General features: G+C 33.5%; 1 protein-coding gene across 6 annotated transcripts in view; it reads left to right on the top strand.

Annotated features, from left to right (window-relative positions):
* The window catches only part of NCOA7 (nuclear receptor coactivator 7), a 156,390-nt gene that overhangs the window by 91,797 nt on the left and 47,692 nt on the right, over positions 1-16,901 (top strand). For all 6 annotated transcript variants that reach the window (XM_003769414.4, XM_031964313.1, XM_031964316.1 and 3 more), the window contains one exon: positions 10,013-10,092. In XM_003769414.4, the coding sequence (XP_003769462.1) occupies positions 10,013-10,092 (80 nt within the window). The remainder of the gene's footprint in view (positions 1-10,012; positions 10,093-16,901) is intronic.

Raw genomic sequence — 16,901 nt, 5'->3', positions numbered from 1 at the left:
TTACCTCATGCCTAGACTATTATAATGGCTTGTTTATTAGTCTCCCTGCCACAAGTCTCTCCCCATTCTAGTCCATCCTCTACTTACCTATCAAATTGATCTTTGTAAAATACAGACTGACTCCATTAGCTCTCTATATGATGAATTCCAGTGATACCCTATCAACTCTAGGATCAAATATTTAATTTGATATTTGATATTTAAAGTCTTTCACAATTTTGAGTCTTCCTACCTTTTCAGTCTTCTTATACCTTTCTTTCTCCCAAGGAACTCTATAATTTAGTGACACTGGTCTCCTTCTACAAGTTCCTTATATAACATATTCCATCTTCTGACCCTGTGCATTTTCACTGGCTGTCCCTCACCTCTGGAATTCTCTCCTTCCTTATATTCATTCACTTCCTAACTTCTCTGATTTCTCTTTATGTGTCTGACACTGGGTTTAAAGTGCTGGTGATATATATATATATATATCTTTTTTTTATTAATTTAATAGCCTTTTATTTACAGGTTATATGTATGGGTAACTTTACAGCGTTAACAATCGCCAAACCTCTTGTTCCAATTTTTCACCTCTTACCCCCCCACCCCCTCCCCTAGATGGCAGGATGACCAGTAGATGTTAAATACATTAAAATATAAATTAGATACACAATAAGTATACATGACCAAAACGTTATTTTGCTGTACAAAAAGAATCAGACTCTGAAATATTGTACAATTAGCTTGTGAAGGAAATCAAAAATGCAGGTTGGCATAAATAAAGGGATTGGGAATTCAATGTAATGGTTTTTAGTCATCTCCCAGAGTTCTTTCTCTGGGCGTAGCTGGTTCAGTTCATTACTGCTCCATTGGAAATGATTTGGTTGATCTCGTTGCTGAGGATGGCCAGGTCCATCAGAACTGGTCATCATATAGTATTGTTGTTGAAGTATATAATGATCTCCTGGTCCTGCTCATTTCATTCAGCATCAGTTCGTGTAAGTCTCTCCAGGCCTTTCTGTAATCATCCTGTTGGTCATTTCTTACAGAACAATAATATTCCATAATATTCATATATATATATATATATATCTTTTTAAAGAAAGACAACTCCTGCTCTCAAAGAGCTTACAATCTAATGAGGAAAGGCAGCACACAAAAGAAGCTGAAAATCAGTAGATGGAGAATTAGGGGGGAAAGTTGTTGATTCAGAGATATGGTAGAAAAGTCAGTCATAGAAATCCCAAAGTGATGCAGCTAGGTGAAAAATGAAATGTCTCAGGTGAGCTTTCCTCTGATATTTGAAGTTCATGGCCCCACTGTCTAGTCAAGACAAGCAAAAAGTTTCGATGAAGGGGAGTACCAAGACTGATGAGATATATTAATAAATATTTACTTAGCACCTATTATGTACATGTCACTGTACTAAATACTAGGGATTCCAAAAAGAAGACAATAATCAGTAATTTTTTTCAAGTAGTATAATCAAAGAAAGATCTGCAAAAACAACTAGGTACAAACAAGACATACATGATAAATTTGGAATAATCAAGAGGGAAAGGACTTGCTTTGAGGAGGATCAAGAAAGGCTTCCTGTAGATATGATTTTAGCTGAGTCTTAGAGTAAAACAGGGAAGTCAGCAAAAGGGGATGAAGAGAGAATTCTAGACATGAGAAAAAGCTACTGAAAATACATGTAGTCTGAATTTTCAGATGATGAAATTGAAACTATTTCTACTCATATGAAAGAGTATTCCAAATCACTGTTGATCAGAGAAACATAAATTAAGACAACTCTGAGATACCTCTACACATCTCTCAGATTGGCTAAGATGATAGGAAAAAATAACGACAAATGTTGGAGGGGATGTGGGAAACTAGGACACTGATGCACTGTTGGTGGAGTTGTGAACGAATCCAACCATTCTGGAGAGCAATCTGGAATTATGCCCAAAAAGTTATCAAACTGTGCATACCCTTTGACCCAGCAGTATTACTACTGGGCTTATATCCCAAAGAGATATGTTTGTGGCAGCCCTTTTTGTAGTGGCTAGAAACTAGAAAATAAATGGATGCCCACCAATTGGAGAATGGTTGGGTAAATTGTGGTATATGAATGTTATGGAAAATATTATTGTTCTGTAAGAAATGATCAGCAGGACGACTACAGAGAGGCTTGGAGAGACTTACATGCTGAGTGAAGTGAGCAGAACCAGGAGATCATTATACACTTCAACAACAATACTGTATGAGGATGTATTTTGATGTAAGTGGATTTCTTTGACAAAGAGAAGATCTAATTCAGGTCCAATTGATCATTGATGGACAGAATCAGCCACACTCAGAAAAGGAACTGTGGGGAATGAGTGTGAACTGTTTGCATTTTTGTTTTTCTTCCCAGGTTATTTTTACCTTCTGAATCCAATTCTTCCTGTGCAACAAGAGAACTGTTCGGTTCTGCACACATATATTGTATCTAAGCTATACTATAACATATTTAACATGTATAAGACTGCCTGCCATCTAGGGGAGGGGGTGAAAGGAGGGAAGGGAAAAAAGTCAGAACAGAAGTGAGTGCAAGGGATAATGTTGCAAAAAATTACCCAAGCATATGTACTGTCAATAAAAATTTATAAGAAAAAAAAGAAAATACATGGAGTCTGGAGAATGAAGTCTTGTGTGAGGGAAAGCAAGAAGGCAAGTATCATTGAATTACAAAATTCTTTGGGAAGAGTAGAAGGGAGGAAAATACTAAAGAATGAGAAGACTGAAAAAGTTGATAGGAGGAGGAAGGGTTCACTGTAGAGAGTGACATGATCCAATCTACTCTTTAGAAAAATTACTTTTATAGTTGAATGGAAGATGGACTGGAACAGGGAGAGATATGTGGCAGAAAGACCAATAATAGTTTAGGTATGTGTTGGTGTGGGCCCATACCTGATTGGTTATAATATCAGAAGAGAAAATGGGGTTTAGGGGAGAATTGATAGTTCTCATTTACTTCTAGCCAGCCCTTCAGAGAGGGGTTTTAAGAGGATAAAAGTGAGAAAGGGAGCAAAGGTATTATCAGTGATCCTGAATTACACATGCTCAGCAGACTGTGAAGTTATTATACATACCAAAGCTTTCTCCTCTCGTCTTGGGTACAGAGAATTTAGCTGCATTCCTTTTTTTCAAGAGTATATAAATTCAAGTTGAAATATCCACAAGGCCAGTGTCACTCTGTGGAAGAGTATGAATATGCATCAGGAGTAGAGTATTGGCCACCCTCTAAGTCCAATGCGCATATCTGGAATGTATTCCTCTTCAGTTCTCTTAGAATCCTTGGTTCCCTTTAAAACTTAGCTCATTCTTTTTAGTTGAGTGTTTGGCATATGTTTGGATCATATCTGATGATTCCTGGATCCAAACAGGCAATTGGAGTCCTAAAGGAATAAATATTGAGCAGTATCTTCAAGACACTGCAATAAGTGGAATGAAATTGTGGATAATTTTGATGATATGAATTTAAAGAAATCATTTCTCTGGGCTATCTATATTCAAGAGTTTTTCTCTGGTATCCAGGAGAGGGGGCTACAATCCCCTGAATTAAAGATCCAAAAATATTGACTTTTAATGACTATATATAGAATTTTTTTGTCATGCCTGCAGTGGTAGCACTGATATTTGAAATAAAATACAAAAAGTGTAGGCTAAGAATTTTTGTTCTTGGAACTATAGGGTGGGTTCGATGTGATAATCCTACTCCAAATCCTTGGTGAAGATTATTCTCCAAAATAGATCAGAGTATTTGTCTTAGATAAGGTGGATGAAATATTGAGTCATAGATTTAAGTATCAAAACTATTCAATTTTCCAGAAATTAAAATATTCAAATTGTATTTTTTTCTGCTTCAATGTACACTAGTGTGTGGGTAGTAATTAAAAAGTTCATGAAAGATATTATTCACACTATACTGAAGAAGACTTTTGGAAGGGTCTGACCAATTCTTTATCAGTGTTGAAAGAGATGAATTAAAGCTGGATAAACTTCCATCCCATTCCCTAAAAGCCATCATTCTGGAATGCAAATCCTTATAGAGATGAAGCCTAGTAACTGTTTCTCTAAGTCTTTCAGTGAAAGCTACTGAAGACCCAGAAAAGAAAATTCTCACCCACCAAAATCTTTGGCAAAGTCTTTTAAATAAGTTTGCATCAGAAATAGATAATATTTTGCTTATGAGAATGATATTCAGGAAAATAAATTACCATCTATGTGACTGTTGCACTCTTAAGGACCATGGGATTCTGCCTGTCTTTAGTTACAGCTGAAACTTTCTATATTTATTTTCTCCTCTGTTAAAATGTGAGTTTCTTGAGAGCAGGCATTGTCTTCTTTTTTCCATTTGTATCCCTAATACTTAGTACAATGCTTTGCTTACAAGACAATGGTCGTTACCCAAGTATTATTTTGGAAATCCAAAGTGAAAGGTCAGTCTGTCTGATTGGGGTGGGGGGAAATGCATGTTAGGGACTTTACATCAGAAGGAAGATGTTGTCCTGGGGGAATTCAGATTAGAATCAAGCTGGATTCTGATCATTACTTACTTATTGGGTCATGGAACTGATTGCAGTCAGTGTTTTTGGATATAAACTATGATTGATCTACCAATTATGAAAACTGTTTATAGAATTGAAAGAGGTAGTCTTTGGCAAAAGAAGGTTGTATCTATAAATTTTAATGTTGAAGAAGAAAAGAATATTCTTTGTGACATTGGGACATTCTATAATACAATAGTAGAGAAAATACCATTGAATGTAGTTAATTTTTTAATCCTTGAGAAGAGTTGATTTTGATTGTTACATTCAGTACCACTGAATGGGCAGTTCATAATACAAATTCTATTTTGGAGGGAATCCTTAATCTTGGCTCACCATTCATGATAAATCAGAAATATAGATTTTTTGATAAAAAAGCAATTTTAACCATGAACAATTATGGGAAGAAAGCTTATTGGTTTTTTCCTTTAAAATTAGACTGTTAGCAAGATAATTTTTACACACACACATATATATATATATATATATATATAGGATTTAACATATATCTTAACATGTTTCACATAGATTACTCACCGTCTAGGGAAGGGGGTGTGGGAAAGGAGGGGAAAATTTGGAACATAAGGTTTTGCAAGGGTCAATGTTGAAAAATTATCCATGCTTATGTTTTGAAAATAAAAAGCTATAATAAAAAAATAGAATTACACTGTTGGGATTTGGCATAAAGATATAGGTTCTGGAAAATCTTTTCCTTATTACATATTCACTTTCTTGTTCTTTAGAGAGAATTATACAAAATACTATCTCATTTAACAATTTATGTGTCTATCATTTAATAATTTATTAAGTATAATTTCTATTAAAAGATACTATATAAAATTAATCAATTATATTGTTAACCTATATATTAGCCAATAGCCCAAATGGGAAAAGTTTTTCAAATGACTAGATTTTTTTTTCCTTTAGGAATTTTAAAATAAATTTTGTCTGATAATGGCATTTTTTTTTACTATTTTAAAAAAGTAGTTTATACAATCGACTTCTGCATAAGGCTTTTACTAATTCTTCTGTTTGCTAATTCTGTTTCTTCTCTTTCCCCCTCCGCAGGTTATGTTTTGTATATAGCTATATAAATGCATATTATATTCCCCATTGAATATAAGCTCCTTGATGTAAGGAACTACATTATTTTTGTCTTCGTATGTCTTCTCTGGTGCCTGGAATATCAGACCAAATGATAAAGTTTTTCTTAGACCTGTAATTTCATGCCATGCTACTCTCCTATCCACAAGAGAAACGTATAAACTTATAAATAAATAAATAAACTTATAAATATTCTTGCTGATTGTTTGATCTTCATTATATAACTGCTTTATTACCAAATACAGTTCCCTGTCCTAGAGATTCTTGATCTCTGATCATAGCTCTTTCTCTTAAATTTTCACTTTTTAAAATTATAGTTTCTGAAAACAAATTCAACTTTGAGGGAGAAATTCCAAAGCTATCCTATGCTAGTGATCCTATGCTAGTGATATGCTTTAAAAAAAAAAAAAAAAAAAAAAAAAAAAGGCACAGCAATGGAAAACAGGTAGCTTGGCATATTTCCTATTAGAGTTTTTATGGTATGTGGTTGCTATGTTTGGTTCTGCACATGTGTAACACTTTATTCAAATTATTTAACAGTATCCACACTTTCATGTGTCTATGGTTAAGTACTTTTTTTTTCTTTTCAAAAAAATTACATATTATTCATCAGAAGGGAATAGTGATCCATATGAATTTAACTTGTTTTCTTGTTTGTTTGTTGTTTGTATTTTGCTTTAGTAACATATTGATTTGCTGATTCAAGCCATTAGAGAATCTAAGGGAGGGCAATCTGAGAAAGATTATGGAATGGGGTATCAGAAGATCTGTGTTTCATTTCTTGCCCTTCTTACTATTTGTATTACTAAGTTACTGTACTTCTCTGGAACTGTTTTTATAAAACAAGGCATCTAAATTAAAGGATATTTAAAGTCCCTTTCCAGTCATAAATCTGGTTATCTTATGACAGCCCAATAGTCTTACGGAGAGACTAGACACTTGTACTGAACTTTAAGTATAAGTTATGTATTTCATTAAATATATTTGTTTTTATAGCTAATAATACACATGACTAGGGAGCAGAGATTGCCATCGCTAAGAGGGAATTTAGAAATGTCAAAGTGGACACCCTGCTTTTCTTCCTCAGGAACATAATTATTAACTCTATCTTCCTAAATCTCTCTTAACACACATATTTTCTAAGGATTTTAAAATAGAAATTTGACATTACCTATTTGGAACATAGATTTTAGGAACAATTCTTTAGGTACCTTTCTTTCCAGTGATATCAGCAACAATTTATTCTTCTTTCTTCCCCCAGCCCCACACATTCCCAAGTCTGACCCCTCCTTCCTTCAATATTTAAGTGTTTAGTTAAATTTGCATTGGGGAAATTTGTTATCTATTCTTTATGTGGACATAAAAAGTGAAAATTCAGTCCTCAGGCTGTAAAATTGAGGAGTAAAGGAAAGTCTTTTTGTGTGTAGAAATTCAAACATCTGGTAATCTCCTAGAATGGGGACTGCTAGTAAGTGCTCTGGTAGTTCTTAGGTGCCTGGGGCAAGATCTGGGGGGTGGGGGTGGGGGAATAGAGCGGAGTCCACCTTTCAGCCAGCTAGATCCACCTAGGACATGTTCATCCCATGACCCTACAGCCAGTTTACTAGGGAGGGGTGGAGTTTTGGGTGCTGCCTTCCTGTGGTGTTGCTATTTAACCCCACATTTTCCCTGCACTGTGCTTGAAATTGGTGCTACTTGGAAGATTGGAACTTCTGTAAGGCTGATTACTTTGTTTGCAGCTAGACTGTCTGGGAATCCATTTTCCCAGGCTGGTCTCAGCCTTTTTGAAGGCTCCTGGCTACATCCTAGGTTGCTAAACTAGCAGATACTTGCATTTGAGCACTACTATGTTATGGACCAGAGAGCCAGAGTCAGCCACATTCTGGCTGGGAATGAAATTTCAAGTCCAGAAGCTGGAAATGGAGAGATCTGGCTCCCTATCATCTGGATACAGTTCTCACAAGAGAAAAAGCTCCAAGTCATTACCTGAAGTTTTGGATTGTGGGACCCATGGCAAAATCAACCCAAGAAACATAAAGCAACATCTACTGGGCCCTTTCCTAGACATGAAGCCTCATCTCATGTTTACAGACTGCACAAGGAGGTTTTCCTTTTGGTTAGGTATGGAGCAGAATATAGTGAAATCTCAAGATATAAAGTATATGTTACATCTGTGTTGTTATTTTATTTTTATTTTATTGTTATTTAATAGCCTTTTATTTACAGGTTGTATGTATGGGTAACTTTACAGCACTGATAATTGCCAAACCTCTTGTTCCAATTTTTCCCCTCCTTCTCCCCACCCCCTCCCCCAGATGGCAGGATGACCAGTAGATGTTAAATATATTAAAATATAAATTAGATACACAATAAGTATACATGACCAAACCGTTATTTTGCTGTACAAAAAGAACCGAACTCTGAAATATTGTACAATTAGCCTGTGAAAGAAATCGAAAATCCAGGTGGGCAAAAATATAGAGATTGGGAATTCAATGTAATGGTTTTTAGTCATCTCCCAGAGTTCTTTCGCTGGGCATAGCTGGTTAGTTCATTACTGCTCCATTGGAAATGATTTGCTTGATCTTATTGCTGAGGATGGCCAGGTCCATCAGAATTTGGTCATCATGGTATTGTTGTTGAAGTATATAATGATCTCTTGGCCCTGCTCGTTTCACTCAGCATCAGTTCGTGTAAGTCTCTCCAGGCCTTTCTGAAATCATCCTGTTGGTCATTTCTTACAGAACAATAATATTCCGTAATATTCATATACCACAATTTATTCAGCCATTCTCCAGTTGATGGGCATCCACTCAGTTTCCAGTTTCTAGCCACTACAAAGAGGGCTGCCACAATGTGTTGTTATTTTAAAACAAGATAGAATGAAATTAATTGGACTGACTTGGTGGGATGTCAGGTTAGTGTCAAAGGAGTCAGTGCTCATTCATTTCTGAAACTGAATATGACAAGATATGTGACTTAACTGGGATGTTGTTCATCTGTATTTTCATGTCCACATTTAACATTTTTGACCCATTAATCTAGTGTGGGAAGGAGCATTTTTTAAATGATGCTAGCATTTTAAAAATTATTATTATTGTTATTTCCACTATTACTCTGTTTAGCTTTTCTACACATCATTAGTGGAAAACAAATTTATGTGTTACTCTCTGAAATGTAGAGGATAAATTTACCTTAAACAGCACATCAACAAGTCACGATCCCAATCAGGCAATATTTATTAAGTCCCTACTGTGTTGAAACTACTATGCTAAAAGAAATACAAGCAGATTTCTTTTGAAACCAGTATTCTACTTGAGTGTAAGAAAACTTTAATGAGCTAATATCTTAAAATTTTTCTGACATGGTATAGGCTTAGGATCCCCCACCCCCAAAATACTTCAAATGGGAAGAAGGAATTAGTATCTCAGACCTTGGAAATGTAAGGCCAGTGGAAATGATACACTGAAAATAAAAATCTTAATTGATTACACCTAAGTAAGTAGCTTAGGGGGACTCTAGTAGAAAATGTCAAGGAGGCTTTAACTCATATCTGTAGATCATTATAAGGTTTACAAAGTAATTCCTCCATACTGACACTGTGAGAAAGATGACAGAAAATGTCATAGGACTTAGAATCGGAAAGGACAGTAGAGCTTTCTAGTCCACTGGTTCTCAAACTTAGGTGTCCATGATCCCTTTATATGCTTAAAAATTACTGAGGGCTTCCTCAAGGAGCTTTTGTTTTTGCTATAGCTACCAATATTTGCCATAATAGAAATTAAAACAGTATTTTTATGAAAATGGTTTTGATTTCATGGAACCCCTGAAAAGGTCTTGGAAATTCCAAAGAGTTCCCAGATTATGCTGTACACTGAATTATTGTAACCATCTCATCATACAAATTAAGAACCTGATTAATGAACTTAATTGACTTGTCCATGATCAAAGAGCCGAAATTCAAGAATAGCTGTTCCAATCTATTGTCATTTCCATTATTTTTGCTTAACTCAGTGCTATAAGGGATCTTTAGCAGAAGTTTTGACATTTTTACCTTGAATCAGCTTTCTTTCATGTAAATCAAATGTCTTCTTTTTTGTCTGACAAGAGGAACAATTTTCTGAGATCTTTAAGGTATTATGATTGCGTACTAAAAGAAGCTATCAAATTTCCTTTTTGGAAAGCAAGAGAGATTATCATTTCTTTGACATTACTTAGCCTGAAGACAGAAAGACTGAATTAAATGACTAGTCCAAGTCTCTTGGGATCCTATAATTAGAGCAGTTTTGAATTGGTAAAAAGTTGACACATCTTAAATCAGTATATTTAAATGCATATCCTTCCTTTAGATGACAACCAGAACAAAACCAATGAGAAGAAAGAAAAGAAGATGGTGGTTCAAAAGCCCCGTGGCACTATGGAATATACAGTAAGTATAAATAGGATGGTTGTGAGTGTTCATACATTTTAGCATAATAATGATAATTATAGTTTTGTCACAGATCTCATCAATATCATTGCCACTACTACCACTATTATTATTACTAAAACCACTGCTACTATCATCCACCTAGCTAGCATTTCTATAACACTTTAAAGTTGACAAAGCACTAGAGATATTTCATGTTATCTTCAAGATAACATTATTGTTATTATTATTATTATTACATCCCCATTTGAGATGAGGAAACTGAAGTAGGCAAAGATTAAGTAACTTGTCCAAAGTCACAAAGTGATCTTTCTGACTCCAGGTCCAATGAGTCACCTAGCTACCTTATTATTAAGTATACATTAATTTTGGAGAAAACTTCTGAAATAAAAAAAAATAATTTTTTAAGAGATGTTATCTTTCTGCAAGTGTTTTAGAGTGCTTAACCAGTGTCAGTCCAATAATTACAAGAGAAATAGATATCCATTTATATTTGAAAACACTGGTGTTGGGATTTTCAGGATTTCCTTACTATTGTCTCAGAATTTTTCTTTATTGATAGCAATAATAGTATTTCTAAAGCTGTCATTTTTTAAACAATCATTTTAAACATATTTCCATATTAGTCATGTTATGAAAGAAAAATAAGAACAAAAGGGAAAAACCATGAGAAAGAAAAAGCAAATTTTAAAAAATGAAAATAGTATGCTTCAATTCAGTCTCCATAGTTCTCTCTCTAGATGTGAATTTTCTTTTTCAAATCTATTGGAACTATCTTCAAATCACTGTATTGCTGAGAAGAGTTAAGTCTGTCATAGTTGATCATCATATAATCTTGTTATTACTGTATACAATGTTCTCTTGGTTCTGTTCACTCTTCCCAATCTTCCCAAGCTTTTTCTGAAATCAGCCCATTCATTATTTCTTATAGAACAATCCATGTACAACAGTTTATTCAGCCATTCCCCAATTGTGGACATCCACTTGATTTCAATTTCTTGCCATCACAAAAAGAACTGCTACAAACATTTTTGCACATATGGTTCCTTTCCCCTCTCTTATAATCTCTTCGGGATACAGATCCAGAAGTAACACTGCTGAATCAAAGGGTATGCACAGTTTTATAGCCTTTTGGGCATAGTTTCAAATTGCTCTCCAGAATGGCTAGATCAGTTCACAACTCCACCAATAACAATGCATTAGTGTTCTAATTTTCCCACATCCTCTACAACATTTATCATTATCTTTTCCTGTCATCTTAGCTTATCTGAGAAGTGTGAGGTGGGACTTCAAATTTATTTTAATTTGCATTTCTCTAATCAATAGTGCTTTAGAGTATTTTTTCATAAGTTTATAGATTTCTTTAATTTCTCCATCTGAAAACTGTCTGTTCATATCCTTTAACCATCCATCACTTGGGGAATGACATGTATTTTTTTTAATAGACTTTTATTTACAGGTTATATGTATGGTAACTTTACAGCATTGACAATTGCCAAACCTCTTGTTCCAATTTTTTCCCTCTTTCTCCCCACCCTCTCCCCCAGATGGCAGGATGACCAGTAGATATTAAATATATTAAAATATAAATTAGATACACAATAAGTATACATGACCAAACTGTTATTTTGCCGTACAAAAAGATTCAGACTCTGAAATATTGTACAGTTAGCCTGTGAAGGAAATCAAAAATGCAGGTGGGAAAAAATATAGGGATTGGAAATTCAATGTAATGGTTTTTAGTCATCTCCCAGAGTTCTTTTGCTGGGCGTAGCTGGTTCAGTTCATTACTGCTCCATTGGAAATGATTTGGTTGATCTCATTGCTGAGGATGGCCAAGTCCATCAGAATTGGTCATCAGATAGTATTGTTGTTGAAGTATATAATGATCTCTTGGCCCTGCTTATTTCACTCAGTATCAGTTCATGTAAGTCTCTCCAGGCCTTTCTGAAATCATCCTGTTGGAATCACATGTATTTTTATAAATTTGACTTATTTCCCTATTTATTTTAGAAATGATGCCTTTATCAGAAAAGCAGGTTGTAAAAATTGTTTCCCACCTTTTTGCTTTCCTTCTAGTCTTGACAGCATTGATTTTGTTTGTGCAAACCCTTTTTAATTTAATGTAATTAAAATGAATTATTTTGCATTTCTTATTTGTTCTTTGTTTCTTATCTGGTTATAAATTCCTCTCTTTTCCAAAGATTTGACAAGTAAATTGTCCTTTGCCCTCCTAATTTGTAAAGCTTTCATTCTCTTTTTAAATTTTTTCTTAATTTTTTTTATATTTGTCTTTAATATCTTTGAGTTCTAGATTTTCTCCCTTTCCCCCTCCCAACCTCACCCCATTGAAAAGGCACATGTGAAACATTTCTATAAAAGTCATATTGTGAAGATTTAAAAAAAAAAAAATTATCCCCCAAAACAAACTCACAAAAAAAGTTTAAAAGTATGCTTCAATCTGTATTCAGACAGTCATTTTTTTTTCTCCAGATATGGTTAGCATAAGTCTTTTGTAGTAGTCTTAGATCATTGTATTGCTGAGAATAGCAAAGTCATTCACAGCTGACATTGCTCTTATATAGGATTAATAATCTGTTAATGCTGCTTTTTTACTACCAATGTGATTTGATTCAGTATTTAGTCACATTTCACCTCTTTGGCCCTCTTTTCCTTCTTCTATTCAAGTGAAGACTAGATGGATTGATGTTTTCTTAAGTTTTCATTCATGCAACTGATCTCTAAATTCTCATGATATTATATTCAATTATTAATACCAATGGGCAGTCACACATAAATGATTCACATCACACTTTAAGGCTTACAAAGCACTTTATATACATAATTTCCTTTAATTCCCTCAACAATTCTGAAAGGTAATTAATTTACATTTTACTCTTCTCAATTTTTGCAGAAGCTCAGAGAAAGAAAGTGATTTTTCTGATAATGATAGAGTCAGTGATCAAAACCTTTATTCTCCAAGTCCAAATTTGGTACTGTTTCCACTATACTACATTTCCTTGTACAAATTAATCATACACAAATTCACAGTAATTTCATTAATGTATAAAAATGAAGTTTGCCTCTTGAACTTGGCTTAAAGGTTAATTTCTTTTACATGAAAAACATTAGAAATAACACATGACCTACTTAGTTAAGTTAACATTTATCTGGTTTTAGCCAACTTTACTGAATAAAATTAAAAACATGAACTTGCCTCCTTTCTGCCAACATCATCCACAAAGTATTTAATATACCTTATTATCTTGTAATTTTATCTATATAAATGTGAAAAAATCTCCAGATACTAAAGTGCCCCTAGGATCTTAGGTCTGACTATAGTTATTCATAAATTGTAATTGTTTTTAGAGAAAAAAAAAAGTTTGTAGTACCTGTCTTGTGTTACCCATAAGACTCAGATTGCTCTGTAGCAGTTAGGGCCCAGTTTTTTTTTTTTTTTTTTTTTAATTTTTTTTTTCTTTTTTTTTTTTAATTTTTTTTTTTTTATTTAATAGCCTTTAATTTACAGGATATATACATGGGTAACTTTACAGCATTAACAATTGTAGGGCCCAGTTTGAATTCTATATTATAAGCCTATTGCAATTGGAATTGGATGATCATTTCCTTTATTGTAACTGTACCTTTAGCACCTGGCACATATATAAAGATATATAAAACACATATATAAAACTATATAAAACAAAATATAAAGATTTTGTTATTTGATTGATTGGACACATCAAAAAATTTTAAAAATTAAAATCTGTCTCTGTGTCAAGATTGTATCACAAGAATGGAAAACCATCTTATAAATCCTTTTTGGTCACAAGGGAAATCTGATGTGATGCTTCTAGATGAATGAAACTATTTAAACCCACCAGTGGCAATGAGAGCATATAGACCCTCATAATGTCTTTTGTTTTTGAAAATTGTAATCACTTAATAGGCAAAACTATATAATTTGAACTTTTAAATTATGTACAGCACTTCACATAGCAGTGTCTGTACTTTTTTATTTATTATCAATTTAAAATACCCCCAAAAATTATTTTCATACACATAATAGAAGAGAAAAAGAGGAACCCATATGAATTTATAAATCTTTCAATAAACTTGGGATGGAAAATGCATCTCAGGTGAGGACTAGGGACACTGAATGTTGATTGAAGCATGCTATTTTCTTTCTTTTTTTTTTTTTTTTTTTAACCAGAACAAAACATCACTTAAGTTTATTTCAGATATAACAGCAATGTCATGTTAAAATTGACAGGTTTAATCCTTAACAGAACCAAGTAAACTCAGCCACTTAAGTATTTTTAAAATTATTCCCTCCCCCAAAATGAGGGAACTTTTTCCCCCACTGCCCCGCAGCATAGTTTCCTGGTATTTGCGTGTATGGACAACATATTCTTTATTGTTTCACCTGGTGACCAAGTTGATGAGAAATAATTTTCCTCACAGACAATCTTTATCTAGATGAATGTTATTATTTGCTTAGATTTTTCTTTGAAGCATATTATTTTCACCATTTTTTTTTGCAGTGTTTTTCCTTTCTCATGGTTTTTCCCTTTTCTTCTGATTTTTCTTTCACAACATGACTAACGTAGAAATATGTTTAAAATAATTGTACATATATAATCTATATCAGATTGCTTCCTGTCTTGGGAGAGGAGAAAGAAAAGGAAAGGAGGAAGAAAAATTTGGAACTCAAAATTTTACAAAAATGAATATTAAAAACTATTTTTGCACGAAATTGGAAAAATAAAATACTTTTACAGGAATAAAAAGAAATTATAACCCTCCATTTTATATATCTCTTTGCTTTAAAACAAATTGTATATAATCCTGTACTTTACTTGTAAAATTAAAAACCAAGGGAGAAAGAAAACAATAACTGGTAACAACATTTAGTGAAACCAAATTCACAAAATGGTCAGATTCAAAAAAGTATATGTGTGATCCTTGTGACTATTATATCTTTGTCAGGAGGTAGCTAACGTGTTCATCATAATTTCTCTGAAGACGGTCACTGCATTGGTCAAAGTTTTTAAGTCTTCCCACTTTCTTTACAAAGTTGCCATCTCTCTGCTCATTACTCTCTCTGTCAGTTCATATCACTCAGTATTTCATTGTATCTCATGGTGTAATAAAATTCCATACATGCACATGCCATGATTTGTTTAACTGTTGCTCATTTTTTAGGAGGTTGTCTCCCCATTACCCCTTGTCTCTTGCCTTGGATTCTCCTTCTGTCATCTCTACTATTTTCCTGTTCAGTTTGATGTATTTCTACACCAAACTATGGAGAGTGTGTGTGTGTGTGTGTGTATGTGTGTATGTGTGTGTATACATACATATATACATACACACATATGCATATATATAAATATATACACTCCAATTACAAGAAATAACAAGTTGTACTCCATCTTCTTTCTATGGTGGTGTACTCTCCCTTTTACTTTCTCTTAGCTTTTTCAAACTTTTTACTCAACTCATTTCGTCAGGAATACTTATTTTCTCTTCCACTAAAGAGCCATTTTCCCCTTAGAAGAATTATGCTTTGCTTTTTTGGGGAAATCATTTGAGGTTGCAGTACTTACTATATCTTTTGCATTTTAGAATATTGTATTTTAAGATCTTCTCTGTTTCATAGTTGAAGTTACCAAATCTTGGATAATCTTAACTATAGTTCTTAGTGCTTTAACTACTTCTTTCTGGGTAGTGTGTGTGTGTGTGTGTGTGTGTGTGTGTGTGTGTGTGTGTGTGTTGTGTTTATATTTTAATATGGAAGCTCTGAATTTTGACTATAATCATTGCAGGGCTTTTCCTTTTGGGTCTTTTCAGCAAGTCATTAATTCAATTGATTCTTTCCTCCTTTCCTTTCCTATAATTTCTAATAGATCTCTGGGCATTTTTCATTTATACTTTCTTAAGATAAAGTACCTAGATATTTTTTTAATCTTGGTTTTCAAAAATATCTAATGATTAAATTATCTTTCCTTAACCTATTTTTCAGGTTAGATTTTTTTTTTTAATTAGTTCACATTTTCTCTTTGTCTTTCAATCTTTTGATTTTGTTCTCATATTTCTTGCTGTATTGTGGAATCATTGATTTGTTTGGTGTTTTCAAGTGTTCAGGAAGCCTATTTCTAACATTTTTTCTTCTAAGCACTTTTTCTTTCATCTAATTCTTTAAAAACTTTTTATTTTTTATCTCTTCTTTTTTCTAGATATTCATGTAGTCCGTGGAAAATCCATTTTTTCTTTGAGTCTTCTTGCAGTTAGATTTGCAATAAATTATATAGCAATTGATGTTTTTATTGAATTAGAACTCCTTATTCCAGGCCCAGGCTCTGCTTCTTGCTTCAGTTTAGTACTATTGTTGATCAGCATACCACTTCCCCCAGGCTTTTAAGGTCTCTTTCTTGGAAGTATCTCAAAAGCCACTTAAGCATTTTCTTAACACAGAGCCTTATATTCTACACATCTCCCTAGAAATCTCTGTTCAGACTGGAGGCTAACCTCGTGATGCGAATACAAGTATTGTATCTTATCTATTATTCTGTAGCTCCTGGCTGAAGTTCTGGAGTATATTTGTCTTGACTAAGCTTGTCACCAGTTTTTGGTTTTGGTTTTTGTTTTTCTTTCTCCCTTGGTTTTTAATTTTCAAAGTAATGTATAGAATCTAGCACTTTTTTAAAGCAAGAAGGTTATAAAATGGATATTTATAACTTTAGATAAGTTTCTCTTTTGTGTTCTGCTATGTGTAGAAAAAGGCTCTTTTTTGTGTTTTAAGCTTATAA

This window comes from Sarcophilus harrisii, chromosome 4, assembly GCF_902635505.1.
Source record: "Sarcophilus harrisii chromosome 4, mSarHar1.11, whole genome shotgun sequence".
NCBI lineage: Eukaryota > Metazoa > Chordata > Mammalia > Dasyuromorphia > Dasyuridae > Sarcophilus > Sarcophilus harrisii.
The sequence above is the reverse complement of the archived record's forward strand: the minus strand, read 5'-3'. Positions and strand labels throughout refer to the sequence as shown.